Raw genomic sequence first — 25,009 nt, 5'->3', positions numbered from 1 at the left:
AAAAAAACGAAAACGCAAAGATGGAAAGTTGCAAGGTCGTAAAGGGGTTGAAGAATATTTGAAGCAGTTTTGGGATTTTTGGAGAGAATACTCTTAAATATCCTTGGGTAAAAAACTCTGAATATACTCTTAAAGGGGAAATGTCAATTTTCTTATTGGACTAAAACTGGCCAATGGGGAGAGAAAAATACGCTGCAACACCCTACTGACAGCGGCTTATTTTCACTGAGAACAGAAGGTTGGGGTATTGAAATCTGGTCCTCCTTTTCCCTGACAGATGGTTATTAGTGATGAGCGATCGTGCCGGGATAAGGTGTTATCTGATCATGCTCGGGTCCTAACAGAGTGTCTTCAGCGTGCTTGAAAAATATGTTCGAATCCCTGTGGCTGCATGTTCGACGGATTCAACACATGCAGGAATTGCCTAACAAACAGGAATTTCCAAGTTCCCATCCCAATATGTAGTAGGTGTAATAATAATATTAGCAAATACCTCCAATTACAAATGGAGTATAGTTCTTCTGATAAACTATGCTGCTCACCCCATCTGCAGGAAATTACAGTAGCTTCGGTATTTATGGTTATTATGACCACTAGCAACTGTCACTATATGAGTGGTCGTAATCATGGATACCTAAGCTACTGCAATGCCTTGCACATGGGGTAAGCAACATAGTGAATCAGAAGAACTATCCTACATTTCTAATTGGAGGTATTTGCTAATATTATTATTAGTACACCGACTCCATATTGGGAGAGTATTTTGGAGATGGGAATACCCATTTAATGATGGCATTGCTGGAGGTGGGCAGCAAAAGAAGATGCGAGATAAAGAACAAGAGATGCCTATTTTTTGTCAATTTTTATTGGGTCAAATTTAAAAAAAATATGCATTGTATCATAAAATTTGACGTATAACTTGACGGTTCAAAAAAAATAAAATAAATACATAACAGGCAATTCCTCAGAGGATGTTAATTGGTAACGTCTGATGACTGTTCGTGATGGAAATTAAGAAACCATGAAACAGGATCTTTCCTCCTCATCTCACTTCTTCCTCAACTTGGCTTAAGATTCACGTTTCAAAAGTACAAACGCTCCCATGATGGCCAAAACCGCATACTGGAAATAAAAAAAAAAAAAGGAGAGGTAAAGTCTGCTGTAGTAGTAGCAGGAGGTTAGTACAGAACACTGGGAGAGACAGATCTAGAAAAAGGCACAGGAGAGGCAACAGGCTATGCCATGTGGAGCAGCATCAACTGCACAAGTGGGGGATAGACTCAAGTCATCTGCAGCACAAAAAAAGCCATGAGGAAACAATATTATGATCAAATTCGTTTCCAAATATTATGGTATAACTGCTGAGCTGTTCCTATTACAAGCAGAGGCGGGTCTTCGCAATTCAGCTTTCTAACAAAGAGTCTCAGTGTGACCGAGACACTCTCGTGATCAGCTTTTTTTTTGTTAAATAAATAATGGCATAGAAACTAGAAATGGTGAAATAGGTGTGTAATATTTAGTTACCTTAAATTTTGGATAATCATTCATCACAATCGTTACCATTCCGACGTACGGTAAAAACCTAAAAGAAAAGGTTAACGGTTAATGCCTAAAAGTAAAGTATGATATTGTTCAAATCAAGTTTTCATGTTATGCATTTTATTTTATATACAGTTGACTTTTAAAAAAAAAAAAAAATGTTCATTGTCATTTATATTAAAAAAAAACAAAAAAAAAAAAAAACACACAAATACCACTCAGGCTATCATCCAATCAAATTTTCCTTTTTTCTTGGCCATCACAGGGTATGAAATATTTAGGTATACGCATACATAGTGATCTTTCGCGACTGTTTGACCTCAATTACAATCCCTTAGGCTACTTTCACACATCAGGTTTTTTTTGCATCAGGCACAATCCGGTGAATGTTGGAAAAAACGGATCCGGCGCAGATTGTGAAAAACTGATGCGATGGATCCGTTTTTTCGATGGATCCGACTAGCATATCCAGATTATTGGATTAAAAAAAATTGGAGCATGCTCAGTTTAAAAAAAAACAGAATCCAGCACCGGAATCCATGAATTTACGGATCTGGCACCCATAGGCTTCCATTCTAGCAAACAGCCAGAAGCGCCAGATCCGGCGCTTCTGGCTTTTTCGCCGGAGACAAAAAACGTTGCTATGGACGTTTTTCCCAGAAACCGGAAAAGGCAGGTTTGCCGGATCCGGCGAAAACCGCATGAAACGCAATGTCATCTGGTGCAATATGGCACTAATACATGTCTATGGGGAAAAAAAACGAATCCGGCAGCAACATTTGGTTTTTTTGAAATTTAGCCGGATTGAGCCTGACAGCGAAAACCTGATGTGTGAAAGTAGCCTTACTTGGTCAAGTCCATAAGGACTTTAATTCATGGACTGTGAAGGATTTCTCATGGTTTGGCAGAGTAAATATATTAAAAATGAATATTTTACCTAGACTGCTTTACCTTTTTCAAACTATCCCGACCAGAATCCCTTTAAATTTTTGGAAACATCTATGTAGTAGCTTTTGTAAGTTCATCTGGCCGACTGGTCATCCACGTATTCGTGTGATATATTAGTCAGGTCTAAACAGATGGGAGGCCTCGGTCTCCCAGATTGTAGAAAATACTACATGGCAGCAGTCCATGCCAGAATACTTGATTATTTTCACCATCAGCATTGGAAGGTTTGGGTTCGTATAGCACAAACTATATGTCCAAGGGCATTAACTACACTCCCCTGGAACCCACATTCCTCAGCCCTTAAACTCTCTCAACAATCCTACAGCACATACTGTACAATCCTATCTCTACGTCAAGACAATAAGACAATCTCTCTAATTGACCCTCAGGACCCATTATACCCAATATCAGACAATCCCACTCTTTTACCGGGGCTATCTTCCAATCGATTTTTGGGTAGAAGTAAATATCACCCTCTTCACCTTATCTAACGCATGTTTAATACCCCTCAAGGAGATATTTCGGGACTGCTCTATCCCTCCAAGAGCCCCCTATGCCTATAGACAGTTGCAACATTTTTATTGCCATGTTAGAAAAGATGGGCTGTGCTATACACGGCGTGGGCTGTGCTATATACTGCGTGGGCTGTGCTATACACTACGTGGGCTGTGCTACACACTGCGTGGGCTGTGCTACACACTGCGTGGGCTGTGCTACACACTGCGTGGGCTGTGCTATACACAGCGTGGGCTGTGCTATACACAGCGTGGGCTGTGCTATACACTGCGTGGGCTGTGCTATACACTGCGTGGGCTGTGCTATACACTGCGTGGGCTGTGCTACACACTGCGTGGGCTGTGCTACACACTGCGTGGGCTGTGCTACACACTGCGTGGGCTGTGCTATACACAGCGTGGGCTGTGCTATACACAGCGTGGGCTGTGCTATACACTGCGTGGGCTGTGCTATACACTGCGTGGGCTGTGCTATACACGGCGCGGGCTGTGCTATACACTACATGGGCTGTGCTATATACTGCGTGGGCTGTGCTACACTGCGTGGGCTGTGCTATACACAGCGTGGGCTGTGCTATACACAGCGTGGGCTGTGCTATACACAGCGTGGGCTGTGCTATACACAGCGTGGGCTGTGCTATACACTGCGTGGGCTGTGCTATACACTGCGTGGGCTGTGCTATACACTGCGTGGGCTGTGCTATACACTGCGTGGGCTGTGCTATACACTGCGTGGGCTGTGCTATACACTGCGTGGGCTGTGCTATACACTGCGTGGGCTGTGCTATACACTGCGTGGGCTGTGCTATACACTGCGTGGGCTGTGCTATATACGGCGCGGGCTGTGCTATACACTACATGGGCTGTGCTATATACTGCGTGGGCTGTGCTATATACTGCGTGGGCTGTGCCATATACTACATACATACTCTAGAATACCCGATGCGTTAGAATCGGGCCACCATCTAGTTACTTCATAAGTGGTTTTCCGCAGTATCAGATAGATGCTGGAGATGTGGCGTGGAAGAGGGGACGATGACACACATTTGGTGGAGCTGTCCCAAAATAAGAGGTTTCTGGACTCAGGTAATTCAGGCTATTAAAAAAAATGTTAATTTGCAGTTCTCCAAAAAAGGAAGAAATTTCTCACTAGGAAACTAACTTTCTTCGTAGAAAAAAAAAAAGCAACATTTTACTGTACCGGCAAAAATGCAACGTGTGAACATACCCTTTATCAACATACGGTCTTTACTGGCCAATCGCCGCAGATTTGAGGTTCACGCCCCTCACGGTTCTGGCGATCCAGAAGGTTTCGGAGCACTTGACCATTGAGTTCTAGAACAATATTTCTCCTTGCGGAGACCCAGCAGGTACAGGGACTCCAACAGGGACCCTAAAACTTCTATTATAAAGCCAAAATAATGCAGGATCCAACAATGAAAAGAGATGATGGTCACAGCTCACCTTCTCCCCCTCCCTACACAGTGACCTGTGCACAGAGCATGCCCACAACACTCTCCCAAAGGAGTCAATGAGAGACCCCGTTTTACATGGTTGCTGTGAAGAAAACCTCTGAACAGCAAAAAAACAAAGTGGCAAAAGCTTAGGTAAGATGGCCACCCCCATAGTCATGTATGGAACGATATACGGATTAAAAAAAAGTGAAAGGTGAAATTCATCTTCATTTTCAGCTTTTTAGCAGAGTTCTGATGATGCAAATTTGCCCAACAATTTATACTGCAATTTTGCTTTAAAGTGTAACATTATTTTTTTTATTACATATGCCACAAAACAAAACAAAAAACACACAAAAAAAAAGAAGTAATTTTCGGATGTCACTCATGTTATTTAGGTCTATGTGCAATCCTCATTCACCAGTGTAAAAAACAAAACAATTCGTCATCCAGATGCCAGTAAACACCTACATAGAAGAACCCTCCTATATGTATCATATTTGAAAGAGGGTGATAACATGGAGAAAAGCTCCTGTAGTCCCCTCCCCTGGGATCATATAGTGAGAACTTTCTTCTTGCTATCAGCCCAATAGTATAACAAACCTCTAGGTCCATTTGACTTGGCCATGGACAAGACATTTACAACCCTAGGAGAACATCTCATTGGAATTACTGTAAAATAACCATCAGGCTACAACCAACTCTAGGCTAAACTAATTTCTTAAAGGGGTTGTCCACTACTAGGACAACTCATTCTCATTATTCATGATTGGCCCTGATAAAATAAAAACACTTACACTCGCCATCCGTGCCGACGCCGTTATAGCGGTGTCGCCACTCGAGTCCTCGGCACCCAATCAGCGCTGGACAGTCGGTGCTCCAAATCCTTCGCAGAGACCCAACGAAAGCATACTATTTTGTCTTCTTGCAGCCTCCACTAGAGGGCGCTTACAAGCTTCCTGCATAGTGGTTTATTATGTAGTATGCGGTGCGCTCCTGAGCTCCCCCTAGTGGTGGCTGCAGTTAGGCCGAATGTTCTCTTTTACATCCAATGTGAAGCAGAGGATTTTTAGCCTATTTAGATTATGTAAAAGAATGATTTACAAGGGCAAACATTTACTGGAATTTTTGGAGTCTCAAATTCTGTTTTCTTTCCCAATAATCACATTTAATGGCACTGGATAAATAAACAGCCTCTCAAACTCATACTGATGTGGGAGTAAATATATGTCCTATGTAAGGAGTGTGCAATATGGAGCTCAAAACACGGCAAATACCGGCTGTGATGTATGGCTGGCGCCAGCTGCAGTCTATTTAACCATTTATAAACGTATGAAACGTCTGTCCCCCACTGGACCCATATCGCTGGCATCTTGAAGTACCGCAGTATATAGTACAAGTGATCAAATAATTCCAAAAAATGGCGGTGAAAATACAAATGTATTTTTTTATATTTATTTTTGATTTTTTTTTTATTATTTATATATTTTTTTATTTTTTTATTTATTATTTTTTTAACACATTTTAACCACATTTAAAATTTTCTTCAGTAAATGATATGGTTAAAGTACAACTCATCCCCAAAAATAAAAAAAAAAATTGACAAGCCCTAGTATTTCTATGTGAAAGGAAAAGTAGAAAAAAAAAATATCGCTCTTTGAGGAAGAGGAGGAAAACAACAAAAGTGTAAAAATGAAAATTGTCTTTGATTCTCCATATAATTTGTTATGAATTATCTACATCCTAAAGGGACTTCTGAGAAGAATGATGTCTGGCGTTAAGCAGTGTGATGGGATCTCGCTCCCCCGGCCAGACGAGCGGTGACGGCAGTGGAATTACCCAGCTCTGTCTGCTTAGATCACACGGACATTCATCTGCGCCGCTTCGGGTGCAACATGTAAAGACTTTCACCAGGTTCTTGAGAGAAGAGCTGCTCGCGATCTCTCTCGGGTCCTTCCCGCTGTGTTCTCAAGTCATTTACTCTGGATTTTCTACGTGTGCAAAATTGTCCTTTCCGAAGCTGTAAAAGTTGTTTGCTCGGCCATAATTTATACGATCACTGGAGGCCGGGCTGTCTCCATTAAAATTTTGTAGATTTGTAAAAATCCTTCTTTGGCAACAGTTCTGTTTGGTAGTCCACACATCCAAACTACAGGATAGAAGAAATACGAAGGACCTTCCAAAGAGAAGATTAAATTTAAGAAATATTCTCTACATGACAAAGCCTTCTTTTTGATACTGGTTCATAGGGGAAAAAAAAAAATTGCTCTCTCCTGCTTGTGTCTTCTGGTGCAGAAAGTCCACTCTTGACCACGAGTCTAGAACATCCACCACCTCCTCCAAAATATACATCGCTTGCAATGTAAAAAGTGACCACACACTTATAAAACGCTCGTTTGCCAGATAGTGATTCTTAATGGCTTACTTCTCTTAGCGTATGCATGCTCGATTCAGCTTAGCATACATAGGTCTTCAATCGAAAGTGGGAACTGGCAGTAACTTAACGGTAGCGATTTATCTTCCTTAAGAACAAAAGGATAGGGAACCTATGGTCGGACATCACACGCACACTTGGTCCGACATCACGCGCACACTTGGTCCGACATCACGCGCACACTTGGTCCGACATCACGCGCACACTTGGTCCGACATCACGCGCACACTTGGTCCGACATCACGCGCACACTTGGTGCGACATCACGCGCACACTTGGTCCGACATCACGCGCACACTTGGTCCGACATCACGCGCACACTTGGTCCGACATCACGCGCACACTTGGTCCGACATCACACGCACACTTGGTCCGACATCACACGCACACTTGGTCCGACATCACACGCACACTTGGTCCGACATCACACGCACACTTGGTCCGACATCACGCGCACACTTGGTCCGACATCACGCGCACACTTGGTCCGACATCACGCGCACACTTGGTCCGACATCACGCGCACACTTGGTCCGACATCACGCGCACACTTGGTCCGACATCACGCGCACACTTGGTCCGACATCACGCGCACACTTGGTCCGACATCACGCGCACACTTGGTCCGACATCACGCGCACACTTGGTCCGACATCACGCGCACACTTGGTCGGACTGCGTGCAACATGGAGTCAGGACAAGTACAGGAGGTTGGGGAGACTTGAGTCACTCGAAATCTGTTCTTAGTTTTTATTATTTTGATGCGTAAATGATGAAAGACAGAATACAGAAGCCTTGAAAGGAGAAGTAATCCACCTTAAATTCTCTGAAGCTGCAACCCCCAGAATGAAGGGATCTACTTTTAATGGTGGTGTACTGACCATCTGCAATGTGTTTGTTTTTTTGTTTTTTTTTTTACAATACATCACTCTGATGCAGAATTGAAAAGAAGACATCCATGAGGGTAAGGCCGGGATCACACATGCGAGATAAACGTCCGTGTCTCGCATGTGAAATCCAAGCTCTGGCGCCGGCACTCCAGAGCGGAGCGTGCGGCTCCATGTGTTGCTATGCGGCCGCACGCTCCACTCCACAGTGCCGGCGCCAGAGCTTGGATTTCACATGCGAGACACGGACGTGTTTCTCGCATGTGTGATCCCGGCCTAAAGAGCCAGGCGGTGCTTCAGCAATGTGTCAAGTATCTACAGTACCGGGCAAAAGTTTTAGGCAGGTGTCGGAAAAAAGAAAAAGAGGATTTTTGGTACTCGCTATAAACATCTTATTCCTGTAGCCTTCCTCCCCAAACAGACTACACTTGGCCTGATGACAATCAGCTATACAGCTAGTGCAAAAGCAATAGGAGCAAACTCAAGCAAGGAATGGTGATGGCCAACATTGAAGAATATGAGGAAAAAAAACATGGAGCATCAAAAATAGGCTTTTCTCAGGCGCTTCATTGGGGGCGAACACAAACCATGCAAAGGTAAGAGCTTAACGGAAAAGTAGAATAAACGCCATAGGAAAAAAAACAGGTCTGAAACGTAGGCCCGTGTCTGCCTCCGTCATGACACTACGCTAAACTGAATAACTGTAGGGTCGGTAAGCCAAACCTCCGACTCAGACATTTCCATGACACCGACTCCACCAAAATGGGCTCAGACTCCGCGACTCCGACTCCACAGCCCAGGGTCAACAGGACAGGTGTAGACAACAATTTTTTTTTTTTCTTAGGTAAAAACGGGTGTGAAATTAAGGCCAGTATCTGACTCCTACTTGACACTAAGCTAAATCTGAACAGCTGGGTGTCGACAGGACATGCGTAGCCCGTGAAAAAGGAGCAAACATTTCTCCCCTTAACGTCAGCCTCCAGATGGCATCACATAAATCACGGTTTGATGTCATGCTGCAAAGTAAAAAAACGCTACATCCAAAACATATGGAGCAACCACCGCGCAGAGTTTCTCCAAAAACCGCGTGCAAGTGTTCCTAGAATTGATGAAAGTGACACGCTGTCACCAAATATTGAAGAGATTTAGATTTCTCCTTCATAAACTTAGAATTTTGTTAATTAATTGAAAAAAATGTATTAATATCACGATTTTTTTTTTGTTTTGTTTACTCCTTCTTAACTTTTTGCAACACTTATTTATATGACTGCCTAAAACTTTTGCGGAGTACTAAAACTTTAGAAAACTTTAACAATTGTCTCAGTAGCACAAAAAAAAGTTAAAGTGAAGGGGAGATGAAAAGTCAGAATTTTGGCCCTAGAATGTTTGTACTTTCTCTTTTTGCATCCTAAAAATAAGATATGTAAGCGAAGTGCCGGCGTCTCGTAGGAGCAGACATTAAAAGTAACGTCGCCTTAGGAATGAGGAGCCGGCGTCGCCGATTGCTCGGCTCGGAGGAGCCACTAAAGCAGAGGTTTTATTCTATTCATGCACAGAAGGATTCCTCAGCTTACATAATGCCGCCACGCAAGGCTGAAGAACACAAAAATGCAATTACATTTATGGTCGGCCACAATGAAAGCTAAAACAGCCGCGAGGACCTTTGTTACTCTGACTGCGCCAAACTGAGCGAATATGAAAAAATGAATATCAACAGCTGGACGGATCCACCATGATCTATAGCTACAGCAGCTGCCGCCTCCACGCGGGATCCTCTTAAAGGGAACACACCCTATTCATTAGCCCCGATAATGGCCTAGCCCCAGTCAGAGCCGTAAGTAACCCTCCCCGCACCCCGCTTCATAGAAGGGAGCCGCAGATGATCACTGAGGCTACGTTCACATTTGCGCTGTTCGGTGCTGCATCGGCGACGCAACGCACAACGCAAATAAGAACGCATGCAAAACGCATCATTTTGTGATGCATGCGTCCTTTTTTGGCATGATTTTGGACGCAAAAAAAATGCAACTTGCTGCGTCCTCTGTGCCCTGACGCTTGCGCCAAAAAAGATGCATACGTCACAAAACGCAAGACAACGCATGTCCATGCGCCCCCATGTTAAATATAGGGGCGCATGACGCATGCGTCGCTGCGGCTGCGCCCGACGCAGCCCCGCAAAACGCTAATGTGAACGTAGCCTGACTCTAGCTTAGCTACAGCGTCTACTGGAGTCTCAGGTTGTCCAAAACCGACCTCCTGTCAGAAGGGCAGACGGCGGCTCTGTCTCCTGTGACCAAATACTGCACAAAAGCTGCTATGGAGTCCTGCAAAATCTCAGCCGTCCACTACTCACCCTCGTGCTCTGCCCACAACATCCTTCTTTTCAAGCCAGTTCTGTCCTTCCTTATAGAGGCCTCGGTCATCAACTTCATTATTGTCTCCCTTGGTCAGGAATTTAATATCTCCGTTCTCTCTGAAAATTAAATATACAGAATTAATCTATGAAAAGGACCTAAGACTCAATTCCTCTGAACATTACATTACTGACCCTGTACTGATCCGGAGTTCCATCCTGTATTATACCCCAGAGCTGCACACACTATTCTGCTGATGCAGTCACTGTGTACATACATTACTGATCTTGAGTTACATCCTGTATTATAATCCAGAGCTGCACTCACTATTCTGCTGGTGCAGTCACTGTGTACATACATTACATTACTGATCCTGAGTTACATCCTGTATTATACCCCAGAGCTGCACTCACTATTCTGCTGGTGCAGTCACTGTATACATACATTACTGATCCTGAGTTACATCCTGTATTATACCCCAGAGCTGCACTCACTATTCTGCTGGTGCAGTCACTGTGTACATACATTACATTACTGATCCTGAGTTATATCCTGTTTTCTCTTCGCCACGACAGCACCCACTTGAGAGAGGGGATCCGCCCCTAGGAACAGGAAACCCTATGGAGAGAATAAAAGGGGCGGTCCCCCTCGCTCCCACAGTTGGTTTCCTGTTCCTACGGGAGACCTGGAGAGAAGAGGATTCCCAGCCTGGACGCCGCTTGCGCTGTTTACCTGCATAGGGACGGCAAGGGCTCCAGAGCTGGAAGCAGCGTCGGGGGTCCTATGGCAGCTTCCCCCCTCTGCTGGCAGGTACCGTGAGGCCAGGATCGGGAAGTCGCCTGGCTCACGGAGACGCATCCAGCAGACCTGCAGGGCCGGACCGCTGGGGTAAGAGCCCTGTGTCGCCATCTTCGGAGGCGCACAGGCAGCGTGGGGCCCGGTGTTTTCTCCCCCGGAAGTATTGCCACAACTTCCGGGGTGACGTAGGAGGAGGACGGCGCCTGCGCGATTGCTGGGTGGAGGCGCAGGCGCGCACAGCAGAGCCGCAACCCGGATGTGGAGTTACTTCCGGGTGCGGCAGGAAGAAGATGGCGGCCCCCATTTACAAAAGGACGCCGGCGCTGATACCCGGCGTCCATCATGGCATCTCCTAAGGACACAGCGTTACCTTCATCTGAAGTCACCGCTGTTACACCTGGAAGCCGGACTAGCAGCAGCCGCAGATCATCGTCTAAGAGCGCCAGAGAAAAAAGATCGGACCGGTCAGCTCCTCCATCTGTGCCTCCGTCTCCTCCTCTCCAGCTGGTATTACGACAGCTTCAGGGGTGAGTGTTTGTCTACCCTATTTTAAGCTGATTATACTCCCTCTTTCATCTAATTCCCTAGGTTAAAAGAACAGGGAAATCCAAACATAAGCAATGTGCCTTATGCTCTCAGCCGCTCCCGGATACCTATTTAAAAAAGTTATGCCAGTCTTGCATCGAATCCACCTTACGAGAGGAGTCTTCAGTAAGGTCGGATGATATACGTAGCATGATAAGAGAGGAGTTGCGAGCTTTTCGAAACTCGGATAAAATTCCTGGAAGTAGGAAGAAATACAGCTCTCCTATATCTGAACAGTCATCTGAGGCTGAGGATAAGGAGTCGGACAGTTCCCAAGAGGTTATATCCTCGGAAGGTGAACAGGATACATGTTTCCCTACAGAAAGCATTGACAATTTAGTCAGATCAGTACGTAACACCATGGGTATAGAAGATACTAAGACCCTTAAAACACCCCAGGATGTGATGTTTGCTGGCCTGTCTGAGAAAAAGAGACCCTCCTTTCCTATTATTCCAGCAATAAAGGAGTTAGTCAAAAAAGAGTGGGAAAGTCAGGGGCAAAGAGGGTTGCCGTCTTCTTCAAAACGTCGCTATCCCTTTAATGATGAGGATTTCTCCAAATGGGTAAAAGCCCCAAAAGTAGATGCGGCAGTGGCATCCACTTCTAAGAAATCTTTATTGCCTGTTGAAGATTCAGGATCCTTGCAAGACCCGCTCGATCGGAAAGCAGACTCCCTTTTAAAAAGAGCTTGGGAATCCTGTACAGGAGCTTTTAGACCAGCTATCTCGGCCACATGTACTGCTAGATCTATGATGGTTTGGTTGAATGATCTGGAAGAAGGCTTAAAAGGTGGCCTTTCCCGTAATAAACTCATGTCATCTATTCCGTTAATTAGAGGAGCTACTGCCTTTTTGGCAGATTCTTCGGCTGATTCCATCCGATTAGCAGCCAAATCAGCAGGTCTAACCAACGCGGCTCGCTGCGCCTTGTGGCTGAAGGGGTGGAAAGGAGATCCACAAACAAAATCCAAGTTATGTGGTCTGCCCTGCCAGGGTGAGTACCTATTTGGTACTCAATTGGATGACATTCTTACCAAAGCGGGTGAGAGGAAGAAAGGGTTCCCCAATAACAAACACTTATCTTCCATCTTATAGGAGAGCGTTCCGAAAGCCCATGTTCAACAGAAGACGGGACTATAAAAACCAGGACCGTTGGGCTAATAAGGACTTTAAGCAGAAAGGAGCCTTCTTCGGAAAACACCCTTTCAAACCTGAGGATAAACCCTGCTAGGACAGATCTACCCGTTGGTGGTAGGTTGTCCTTCTTCTCCACACAATGGCTGGCAATAACCTCTAATTCATGGGCAACTAGCCTTATAACTACAGGCCTAAAACTAAGATTTTCTCAAGTTCCCCCGGACTCGTTTTGTTTGACTTCCTTAGGTTCACCATCACAACAAGAGGCCTTGGAACAGGAAATAATAACTCTCCTGTCCAAAGGAGTATTAGTGGAAGTACCTTTTCATCAAAAAGGAAGGGGATTTTATTCCCCTTTATTTTTTATTTCAAAACCCGACGGATCATACAGAACAATAATTAACCTTAAGAGACTAAATGTCTTCTTAGAGAACCAAACTTTTAAAATGGAATCCATTCGGTCAACTATTAAGCTTCTGTTTCCCCATTGCTTCATGGCAGTTCTTGACCTTAAAGATGCATACTATCATCTTCCAATCTTCAGAGAGCATCAACAATATCTACGGGTGGCAGTTATGGTCAAAGGTCAGATACGGCATTATCAATACACATCAATGCCCTTTGGACTATCAATAGCCCCTAGAGTTTTCACAAAACTAATGTCAGAGGTAATGTCATATTTGAGGTTAAAAGATACCCTCATAATACCCTATTTAGATGACCTATTGATAGTCGGGAACTCTCTTTCTCAATGTCATCAACGCTTATCTGATTCAATTTCATCCTTACAGGGGTTAGGGTGGTTAGTGAATTGGGAAAAATCTAAATTGTCCCCAACAACTGAGCAAAAATTTTTAGGAATTATTCTAGACTCTACAAATCAAATGTGCTTTCTTCCCGAGTCAAAACAAATAGCAATCATAAACAAAGTACAATCGGTGATTAACCACCCCCTAATTTCCCTAAGAGAAGGTATGTCCCTTCTTGGTTCCTTCACTTCTTGTATTCCAGCTGTTCCGTGGGCCCAATTCCATAGCAGGAAATTGCAGTATACAATACTTCGTGAGGAAGAAAGATTACTTGGCCGATTAGATGCTCGTATTTCCTTAACGACAGATGTCATACAATCTCTCGCTTGGTGGTTAAATCCGAATCATCTTTCCAGTGGGGTCCCCTGGGTGGTTAAACCATCAAAAACTGTTTTCACTGACGCCAGTCCTAAGTGGTTGGGGAGCACATTTAGAAAACCAAATAGTGCAAGGTCTGTGGTCTCCTAGAGAATCAGATGATTCTTCTAATAAAAAAGAGCTGAAGGCTGTTTATCAAGCCTTATCTGAATTTCTTCCGCAGCTACACGGAACGCATACAAGAGTCTTCTCAGACAACATGACAGCGGTAGCATATATAAACCACCAAGGAGGAACAAGATCGGAAGGACTCATGTCTATAGCCAACGATATTCTAGCCATGGCAGAGGAACACCTCCTGTCCCTATCAGCGCTACATGTGAGAGGAATCGACAATTCGAGAGCAGATTTCCTCAGTCGCCACACTCTCCACCAAGGAGAGTGGGTTCTAAATCGTCGTATCTTTTGTATGATAATAAAAAAGTGGGGCACTCCCGAGATAGATCTCTTTGCGATAAGACAAAACAGGCAAGTCAAAAAATTTGCATCATTGTTCCGATCCGACAATCCAGATATCTTCGACGCCCTACAAGTACCTTGGGTATTCAAGAAGGCATATGCCTTTCCCCCGCTGATACTACTTCCGACAGTGATCAGGAAGATAAGGGAGGACAGAGCGAACGTGATCCTAATTGCTCCGTTCTGGCCCAAGAGGCCATGGTTTTCCTGGCTGAGAGCCATGTCAATCTCAGACCCATGGATCCTCCCGGAGGATCGGGATCTTCTCTTCCAGGGCCCCTTCAACCACCCTCAGGTGAAGGGTCTACGGTTAACAGCCTGGAACTTGAGAGGCAGCTGCTAAAGATGAGAGGGTTCTCAAACAAAGTGATTGACACTCTGCTGCTAAGTAGAAAAAAATCCACTACCTCCATCTATGCAAGAGTGTGGAAAAAATTTCTAAACCTCTACCCAACGGCCCTGTCAAACGAAATTCATATTCCTATAATTCTAGAATTTCTTCAAAAAGGGCGCGATCTAGGTCTGGCAGTCAGTACCTTAAAAGTACACATTTCTGCGCTGGGGGCTTTATATGGTCTTGATATCGCAGGTAATAAGTGGGTAGCCAGATTTGTTGCAGCATGCCAGAGGTCAGAGACAGTTCGAATTCCCCATGTACCACCTTGGGATGTTAATTTAGTTCTCGAAGCTCTTACAGATCACCCTTTTGAGCCTCTACATTCAGCTCACATAAAACATGTCTCCCTCAAGACAGCTCTTCTTGTCGCCTTAGTATCAGCAAGAAGAGTAAGTGACATACAGGCACTATCGATAGATCCTCCCTTTATGTCTATATTCCCAGATAGAGTTGTCCTTAAGACAGACCCTTCATACTTACCCAAAGTATGCACCAAATTTCACAGAACACAAGAAATTTTCCTTCCCTCCTTCTATGATAACCCTACAAGTCAGGAAGAACAAAAATACCACACATTAGATGTGAGGAGAGCCATATTATCAGATTTGGATAGGACTAGTGCCTGGAGGAAGAGCAGGGCTCTCTTTGTTTCTTTCCAGGGTCATAGAAAAGGAGCCGGAATCACGAAGGGTACTTTACCTCGGTGGATTCGAGATGCAATATGACTGGCCTATTCATCCAAAGGGGAGAATCCGCCTGAGACCGTAAGAGCACATTCCACCCGGGCGATTGCATCATCCTGGGCTGAACGAGCGGAGGTTCCGTTAGAACAGATATGTAAGGCCGCAACCTGGTCTTCTCCTACTACCTTCTATAACCACTATAGATTACATCTATCTGCCTCATCTGACTTGTCCTTCGGTAGATCAGTCCTTAACACGGTGATCCTTCCCAAATGACCATCTCTGAAAGTCTCTCAAGTGGGTGCTGTCGTGGCGAAGAGAAAACACCGGATTACGTACCGGTAATGCTCTTTTATAGAGCCACAACAGCACCCCTTCACTTCCCACCCTTATAGGTTTTTTATTTAGAAGCACGGTTAAGGGTGTTTGGTTCTTGTAGTTAGCCATACTTAAGTTAACTAGTTATAAACGATGATATTGAATGACCTACTAAAGTCTGGTGGGCAGTTCCTCGCAATCTCTGTAAACCCAACTGTGGGAGCGAGGGGGACCGCCCCTTTTATTCTCTCCATAGGGTTTCCTGTTCCTAGGGGCGGATCCCCTCTCTCAAGTGGGTGCTGTCGTGGCTCTATAAAAGAGCATTACCGGTACGTAATCCGGTGTATTATACTCCAGAGCTGCACTCACTATTCTGCTGGTGCAGTCACTGTGTACATACATTACATTACTGATCCTGAGTTACATCCTGTATTATACCCCAGAGCTGCACTCACTATTCTGCTGGTGCAGTCACTGTGTACATACATTACATTACTGATCCTGAGTTACATCCTGTATTATACTCCAGAGCTGCACTCACTATTCTGCTGGTGCAGTCACTGTGTACATACATTACATTACTGATCCTGAGATACATCCTATATTATACTCCAGAGCTGCACTCACTATTCTGCTGGTGCAGTCACTGTGTACATACATTACTGATCCTGTACTGATCCTGAGTTACATCCTGTATTATACCCCAGAGCTGCACTCTCTATTCTGCTGGTGCAGTCACTGTGTACATACATTACATTACTGATCCTGAGTTACATCCTGTATTATACCCCAGAGCTGCACTCACTATTCTGCTGGTGCAGTCACTGTGTACATACATTACTGATCCTGAGTTACATCCTGTATTATACTCCAGAGCTGCACTCACTATTCTGCTGGTGCAGTCACTGTGTACATACATTACTGATCCTGTACTGATCCTGAGTTACATCCTGTATTATACTCCAGAGCTGCACTCACTATTCTGCTCTACTCATAGTCTCCTAAATAATACTTTACTTTTCATGAACTTTGATGACTCTGTGAACTATTGGGATGTCTCTGCCTTCCACTTTGAAAACCACAATCTCTCCGGCCCGGATGGGGTCTTCCTGGAAGTTTGTGAGGAACAGCAGATCTCCTCGATGGAAGGCCGGCTCCATGCTGCCGCTGTGGAAGGAGCAGACGGGTCACAAACCAACAGCAAACACAAATTAAATGACGCAAATAGACCTAGTAACTTGACTTGCTACAGATGTAGCAGAGCTTTATTAGCTTCTCAAAGTTTTGACTTAAGACTGTGGCTGTTGGGGACTTCAGGATAACAGATTAGGACTTCAGCAGTCCTATGTAAAACTACTAATCGCACCACCGAGCGATGGCAAGGACTCGCGAGGGACCAAGAACAAGCCGCAGAAATCTGTTAGTGGATAAATTAGATAAATGGCTGGGGATATTCTATACGTAGCGCTCCTGCCCCGACGCTCCAGCGCCCCCCACTATGATCGCACGTGATGTCATCCTATCCAGTCCGTCCCCGATTGGCTGTAGGGTGAGGTGACTGATGGACATGACATCATCACTTCTGACAAAGACCATCGGAGAGGAGTGGCCCTTCAATGTAGCCAGCTTTTAAAAGGGATGGAAAACTCCCTTTAACCCCTTTACCCCCAAGGGTGGTTTGCACGTTAATGACCAGGCCAATTTTTACAATTCTGACCACTGTCCCTTTATGAGGTTATAACTCCGAAACGCTTCAACGGATCCTGGTGATTCTGACATTGTTTTCTCGTGACATATTGTACTTCATGATAGTGGTAAAATTTCTTTGATAGTACCTGCGTTTATTTGTGAAAAAAACGGAAATTTGGCGAAAAATTTGAAAATTTCGCAATTTTCAAACTTTGAATTTTTATGCAATTAAATCACAGAGATATGTCACACAAAAATACTTAATAAGTAACATTTCCCACATGTCTCCTTTACATCAGCATAATTTTGGAACCAATTTTTTTTTTGTTAGGGAGTTATAAGGGTTAAAAGTTGACCAGCAATTTCTCATTTTTACAACACCATTTTTTTTTAGGGACCACGTCTCATTTGAAGTCATTTTGAGGGGTCTATATGATAGAAAATGCCCAAGTGTGACACCATTCTAAAAACTGCACCCCTCAAGGTGCTCAAAACCACATTCAAGAAGTTTATTAACCCTTCAGGTGTTTAATAGGAATTTTTGGAATGTTTAAATAAAAATGAACATTTAACTTTTTTACACAAAAAATTTACTTCAGCTCCAATTTGTTTTATTTTACCAAGGGTAACAGGAGAAATTGGACCCAAAAAGTTGTTGTCCAATTTGTCCTGAGTACGCTGATACCCCATATGTGGCAGTAAACCACTGTTTGGGCGCATGGGAGAGCTCGGAAGGGAAGGAGCGCTATTTGACTTTTCAATGCAAAATTGACAGGAATTGAGATGGGACGCCATGTTGCGTTTGGAGAGCCACTGATGTGCCTAAACATTGAAACCCCCCACAAGTGACACCATTTTGGAAAGTAGACCCCCTAAGGAACTTATCTGGATGTGTGGTGAGCACTTTGACCCACCAAGTGCTTCACAGAAGTTTATAATGCAGAACCGTAAAAATAAAAAATCATATTTTTTCACAAAAATTATATTTTTGCCCCCAATTTTTTATTTTTCCAAGGGTAAGAGAAGAAATTGGACCTCAAAAGTTGTTGTCCAATTTGTCCCGAGTACGCTGATACCCCATATGTGGCAGTAAACCACTGTTTGGGCGCATGGGAGAGCTCGGAAGGGAAGGAGCGCCGTTTGACTTTTCAATGCAAAATTGACAGGAATTGAGATGGGACGCCATGTTGCGTTTGGAGAGCCACTGATGTGCCTAAACATTGAAACCCCCCACAAGTGACACCATTTTGGAAAGTAGACCCCCTAAGGAACTTATCGGGATGTGTGGTGAGCACTTTGACCCACCAAGGGCTTCACAGAAGTTTATAATGCAGAGCCATAAAAATAAAACAAAATTTTTTTCCCACAAAAATTATTTTTTAGCCCCCAGTTTTGTATTTTCCCTAGGGTAACAGGAGAAATTGGACCCCAAAAGTTGTTGTCCAATTTGTCCTGAGTACGCTGATACCCCATATGTGGGGGGGAACCACCGTTTGGGCGCATGGGAGGGTTCGGAAGGGAAGGAGCGCCATTTGGAATGCAGACTTAGATGGAATGGTCTGCAGGTGTCACATTGCGTTTGCAGAGCCCCTAATGTACCTAAACAGTAGAAACCCCCCACAAGTGACACCATTTTGGAAAGTAGACCCCCTAAGGAACTCATCTTGATGTGTTGTGAGAGCTTTGAACCCCCAAGTATTTCACTACAGTTTATAACGCAGAGCCATGCAAATAAAAAATATTTTTTTTTCCACAAAAATTATATTTTAGCCCCCAGTTTTGTATTTTTCCAAGGTTAGCAGGAGAAATTGGACCCTAAATGTTGTTGTCCAATTTGTCCTGAGTACGCTGATACCCGATATGTGGGGGGGAACCACCGTTTGGGCGCATGGGAGGGTTCGGAAGGGAAGGAGCGCCATTTGGAATGCAGACTTAGATGGAATGGTCTGCAGGCGTCACATTGCGTTTGCAGAGCCCCTAATGTACCTAAACAGTAGAAACCCCCCACAAGTGACCCCATATTGGAAACTAGACCCCTCAATGAACTTATCTAGATGTGTTGTGAGAACTTTGAACCCCCAAGTGTTTCACTACAGTTTATAACGCAGAGCCGTGAAAATAAAATATCTTTTTGTTTTCCCACAAAAATTATTTTTTAGCCCCCAGTTTTGTATTTTCCCAAGGGTAACAGGAGAAATTGGTCCACAAAAGTTGTTGTCCAATTTGTCCTGAGTACGCTGATACCCCATATGTTGGGGTAAACCCCTGTTTGGGCACACAGGAGAGCTCGGAAGGGAAGGAGCACTGTTTTACTTTTTCAACGCAGAATTGGCTGGACTTGAGATCGGACGCCATGTCGTGTTTGGAGAGCCCCTGATGTGCCGAAACAGTGGAAACCCCCCAATTATAACTGAAACCCTAATCTAAACACACCCCTAACCCTAATTCCAACGGTAACCCTAACCACACCTCTAACCCTGACACACCCCTAACCCTAATCCCAACCCTATTCCCAACTGTAAATGTAATCTAAACCCTAACCCTAACTTTAGCCCCAACCCTAACTGTAGCCCCAACCCTAGCCCTAACCCTAGCCCTAACCCTAGCCCTAACCCTAACCCTAGCCCTAACCCTAACCCTAACCCTAGCCCTAACCCTAGCCCTAACCCTAGCCCTAACCCTAGCCCTAACCCTAACCCTAGCCCTAACCCTAGCCCTAACCCTAGCCCTAACCCTAACCCTAATCCTAGCCCTAACCCTAGCCCTAATGGGAAAATGGAAATAAATACATTTTTTTTTATTTTTCCCTAACTAAGGGGGTGATGAAGGGGGGTTTGATTTACTTTTATAGCGAGTTTTTTAGCGGATTTTTATGATTGGCAGCCGTCACACACTGAAAGACCCTTTTTATTGCAAAAAATATTTTTTGCAATACCACATTTTGAGAGCTATAATTTTTCCATATTTTGGTCCACAGAGTCATGTGAGGTCTTGTTTTTTGCGGGACGAGTTGACGTTTTTATTGAAAACATTTTTGGGCACGTGACATTTTTTTATCGCTTTTTATTCCGATTTTTGTGAGGAAGAATGACCAAAAGCCAGCTATTCATGAATTTCTATTGGGGGAGGCGTTTATACCGTTCCGCGTTTGGTAAAATTGATAAATCAGTTTTATTCTTCGGGTCAGTACGATTACAGCGATACCTCATTTATATCATTTTTTTATGGTTTGGTGCTTTTATACGATAAAAACTATTTTACAGAAAAAATAATTATTTTTGCATCGCTTTATTCTCAGGACTATAACTTTTTTATTTTTTTGCTGATGATGCTGTATGGCGGCTCTTTTTTGCGGGACAATATGACGCTTTCAGCGGTACCATGGTTATTTATATCTGTCCTTTTGTTATTCCACTTTTTGTTCGGCGGTATGATAATAAAGCGTTGTTTTTTGCCTCGTTTTTTTTTTTTTTTTTCTTACGGTGTTTACTGAAGGGGTTAACTAGTGGGACAGTTTTATAGGTCGGGTCGTTACGGACGCGGCGATACTAAATATGTGTACTTTTATTGGTTTTTTTTTTTTATTTAGATGAAGAAATGTATTTATGGGAATAATATTTTTTTTTTTTTTCATTATTTTGGAATATTTTTTTTTATTTTTTTTTACACATTTGGAAAAAAATTTTTTAACTTTTTTACTTTGTCCCAGGGGGGGACATCACAGATCAGTGATCTGACAGTTTGCACAGCACTCTGTCAGATCACTGATCTGACATGCAGCGCTGCAGCCTTCACAGTGCCTGCTCTGAGCAGGCTCTGTGAAGCCACCTCCCTCCCTGCAGGACCCGGATCCGCGGCCATCTTGGATCCGGGGCTCGAGCAGGGAGGGAGGTGAGGAGACCCTCGCAGCAACGCGATCACATCGCGTTGCTGCGGGGGGCTCAGGGAAGCCCGCAGGGAGCCCCCTCCCTGCGCGGTGCTTCCCTGCACCGCCGGCACATCGCGATCATCTTTGATCGCGGTGTGCCAGGGGTTAATGTGCCGGGGGCGGTCCGTGACCGCTCCTGGCACATAGTGCCGGATGTCAGCTGCGATAAGCAGCTGACACCCGGCCGCGATCGGCCGCGCTCCCCCCGTGAGCGCGGCCGATCGGCTATGACGTACTATCCCGTCCAGGGTCAGATAAGCCCAGGGCACCTCGACGGGATAGTACGTCTAAGGTCACAGAGGGGTTAAACACATCTCTTGGTGTTCCCTATGCCTGTATACATCATCACCTAGGATTTACGTCTACAAGGACAACCCCGGACCTACCTCAGTACAACAACAATGGGGCTCTCGCTGCCCGTGACCACGATCAGGCCTTTCCATATCATCAGGGCAGAGGACACAATCATGGCGAAGTTCAGCACCTGATAGTAAAGCTGCAGATAAAAGAAACAACATTAACAGGAGATATCACATAAGTCAGGCCATGACTGTAAGGCGACTGTCAGCAGCAGTCTGTGCACCACATCTGTGCACTTTATGGATGGAAACTCCATCCTCATCCTCCAGGAAGTCCTGCAGACGTATACTATACATACCTGGGCACTGCTGTGTACGACACTACTATATACACTACATGGGCACTGCACTGTGTACTATACTACTATATACACTACCTGGGCACTGCTCTGTGTACGATACTACTATATACACTACATGGGCACTGCTCTGTGTACAATACTACTATATACACTACATGGGCACTGCTCTGTGTACTATACTACTATATACACTACATGGGCACTGCTCTGTGTACGATACTACTATATACACTACATGGGCACTGCTATATACGATACTACTATATACACTACATGGGCACTGCTCTGTGTACGATACTACTATATACACTACATGACAACTGCGGTGTGTACGAAACTACTATATACACTACATGGGCATGGCTCTGTGTACGATACTACTATATACACTACATGGGCACTGCTCTGTGTACGATACTACTATATACACTACATGGGCACTGCGGTGTGTACGATACTACTATATACACTACATGAGCACCGCGGTGTGTACAATACTACTATATACACTACATGGGCTCTGCTCTGTGTACGATACTACTATATACACTACATGGGCACTGCTCTGTGTACTATACTACTATATACACTACATGGGCACTGCTCTGTGTACGATACTACTATATACACTACATGACATCTGTGCACTTTATGGATGGAAACTCCATCCTCATCCTTTGCCTCCAGAAAGTCCTGCAGACGTATATTATACATACCTGGGCACTGCTCTGTGTACGATACTACTATATACACACTACCTGGGCACTGCTCTGTGTACGATACTACTATATACACTACCTGGGCACTGCTCTGTGTATGATACTACTATATACACTACCTGGGCACTGCTCTGTGTCCGATACTATTATATACACTACATGGGCACTGCTCTGTGTACGATACTACTATATACACTACATGGGAACTGCTCTGTGTACGATACTACTATATACACTACATGGGCACTGCGGTGTGTACGATACTACTATATACACTACATGGGCACTGCTCTGTGTACGATACTACTATATACACTACATGGGCACTGATCTGTGTACGATACTACTATATACACTAGATGGGCACTGCTCTGTGTACGATACTACTATATACACTACATGGGCACTGCTCTGTGTACGATACTACTATATACACTACATGGGCACTGCTATGTACGATACTACTATATACACTACATGGGCACTGCTATGTACGATACTACTATATACACTACATGGGCACTGCTGTGTACGATACTACTATATACACTACATGGGCACTGCTCTGTGTACGATACTACTATATACACTACATGGGCACTGCGGTGTGTACGATACTACTATATACACTACATGGGCACTGCTCTGTGTACGATACTACTATATACACTACATGGGTACTGCGGTGTGTATGATACCGCCATATACACTACATGGGCACTGCTCTGTGTACGATACTACTATATACACTACATGGGCACTGCTAAGTACGATACTACTATATACACTACATGGGCACTGCTAAGTACGATACTACTATATACACTACATGGGCACTGCTGTGTACGATACTACTATATAAACTACATGGGCACTGCTCTGTGTACGATACTACTATATACACTACATGGGCACTGCGGTGTGTACGATACTACTATATACACTACATGGGCACTGCTCTGTGTACGATACTACTATATACACTACATGGGCACTGCTGTGTACGATACTACTATATAAACTACATGGGCACTGCTCTGTGTACGATACTACTATATACACTACATGGGCACTGCGGTGTGTACGATACTACTATATACACTACATGGGCACTGCTCTGTGTACGATACTACTATATAAACTACATGGGCACTGCTCTGTGTACGATACTACTATATACACTACATGGGCACTGCGGTGTGTACGATACTACTATATACACTACATGGGCACTGCTAAGTACGATACTACTATATACACTACATGGGCACTGCTCTGTGTACGATACTACTATATACACTACATGGGCACTGCTAAGTACGATACTACTATATACACTACATGGGCACTGCTAAGTACGATACTACTATATACACTACATGGGCACTGCTGTGTACGATACTACTATATAAACTACATGGGCACTGCTCTGTGTACGATACTACTATATACACTACATGGGCACTGCGGTGTGTACGATACTACTATATACACTACATGGGCACTGCTCTGTGTACGATACTACTATATACACTACATGGGCACTGCTGTGTACGATACTACTATATAAACTACATGGGCACTGCTCTGTGTACGATACTACTATATACACTACATGGGCACTGCGGTGTGTACGATACTACTATATACACTACATGGGCACTGCTCTGTGTACGATACTACTATATAAACTACATGGGCACTGCTCTGTGTACGATACTACTATATACACTACATGGGCACTGCGGTGTGTACGATACTACTATATACACTACATGGGCACTGCTCTGTGTACGATACTACTATATACACTACATGGGCACTGCGGTGTGTACGATACTACTATATACACTACATGGGCACTGCTCTGTGTACGATACTACTATATAAACTACATGGGCACTGCTCTGTGTACGATACTACTATATACACTACATGGGCACTGCGGTGTGTACGATACTACTATATACACTACATGGGCACTGCTCTGTGTACGATACCACTATATACACTACATGGGCACTGCGGTGTGTATGATACTGCTATATACACTACATAGTAACATAGTAAGGCCGAAAAAAGACATTTGTCCATCCAGTTCAGCCTATATTCCATCATAATATTCCATCATAATAAATCCCCAGATCTACGTCCTTCTACAGAACCTAATAATTGGATGATACAATATTGTTCTGCTCCAGGAAGACATCCAGGCCTCTCTCAAGACTGAGTTCGCCATCACCACCTCCTCAGGCAAGCAATTCCAGATTCTCACTGCCCTAATAGTAACATAGTACTGCACTGCTGTGTACGATAC

The 25,009-nt window shown here is 44.1% G+C and overlaps 1 protein-coding gene across 1 annotated transcript in view; it reads right to left on the bottom strand.

Annotated features, from left to right (window-relative positions):
- Positions 1 to 847: 847 nt before the first annotated feature.
- SEC11C (SEC11 homolog C, signal peptidase complex subunit) overlaps positions 848 to 25,009 on the bottom strand; it is a 37,059-nt gene continuing 12,897 nt past the window's right edge. The window contains exons 2-6 of the mRNA XM_069746150.1: positions 21,699 to 21,808; positions 16,713 to 16,862; positions 10,131 to 10,250; positions 1,525 to 1,582; positions 848 to 1,122 (exon numbers count right to left, since the gene is read on the bottom strand). Of these exons, the coding sequence (XP_069602251.1) occupies positions 1,069 to 1,122; positions 1,525 to 1,582; positions 10,131 to 10,250; positions 16,713 to 16,862; positions 21,699 to 21,808 (492 nt within the window). The 3' untranslated portion in view covers positions 848 to 1,068. The remainder of the gene's footprint in view (positions 1,123 to 1,524; positions 1,583 to 10,130; positions 10,251 to 16,712; positions 16,863 to 21,698; positions 21,809 to 25,009) is intronic.

The sequence above is a fragment of the Ranitomeya imitator genome, chromosome 1 (assembly GCF_032444005.1).
Source record: "Ranitomeya imitator isolate aRanImi1 chromosome 1, aRanImi1.pri, whole genome shotgun sequence".
Classification (NCBI taxonomy): Eukaryota; Metazoa; Chordata; class Amphibia; order Anura; family Dendrobatidae; genus Ranitomeya; species Ranitomeya imitator.
Note: the sequence above shows the minus strand (reverse complement) of the source record. Positions and strands in the feature narration are given on the sequence as shown.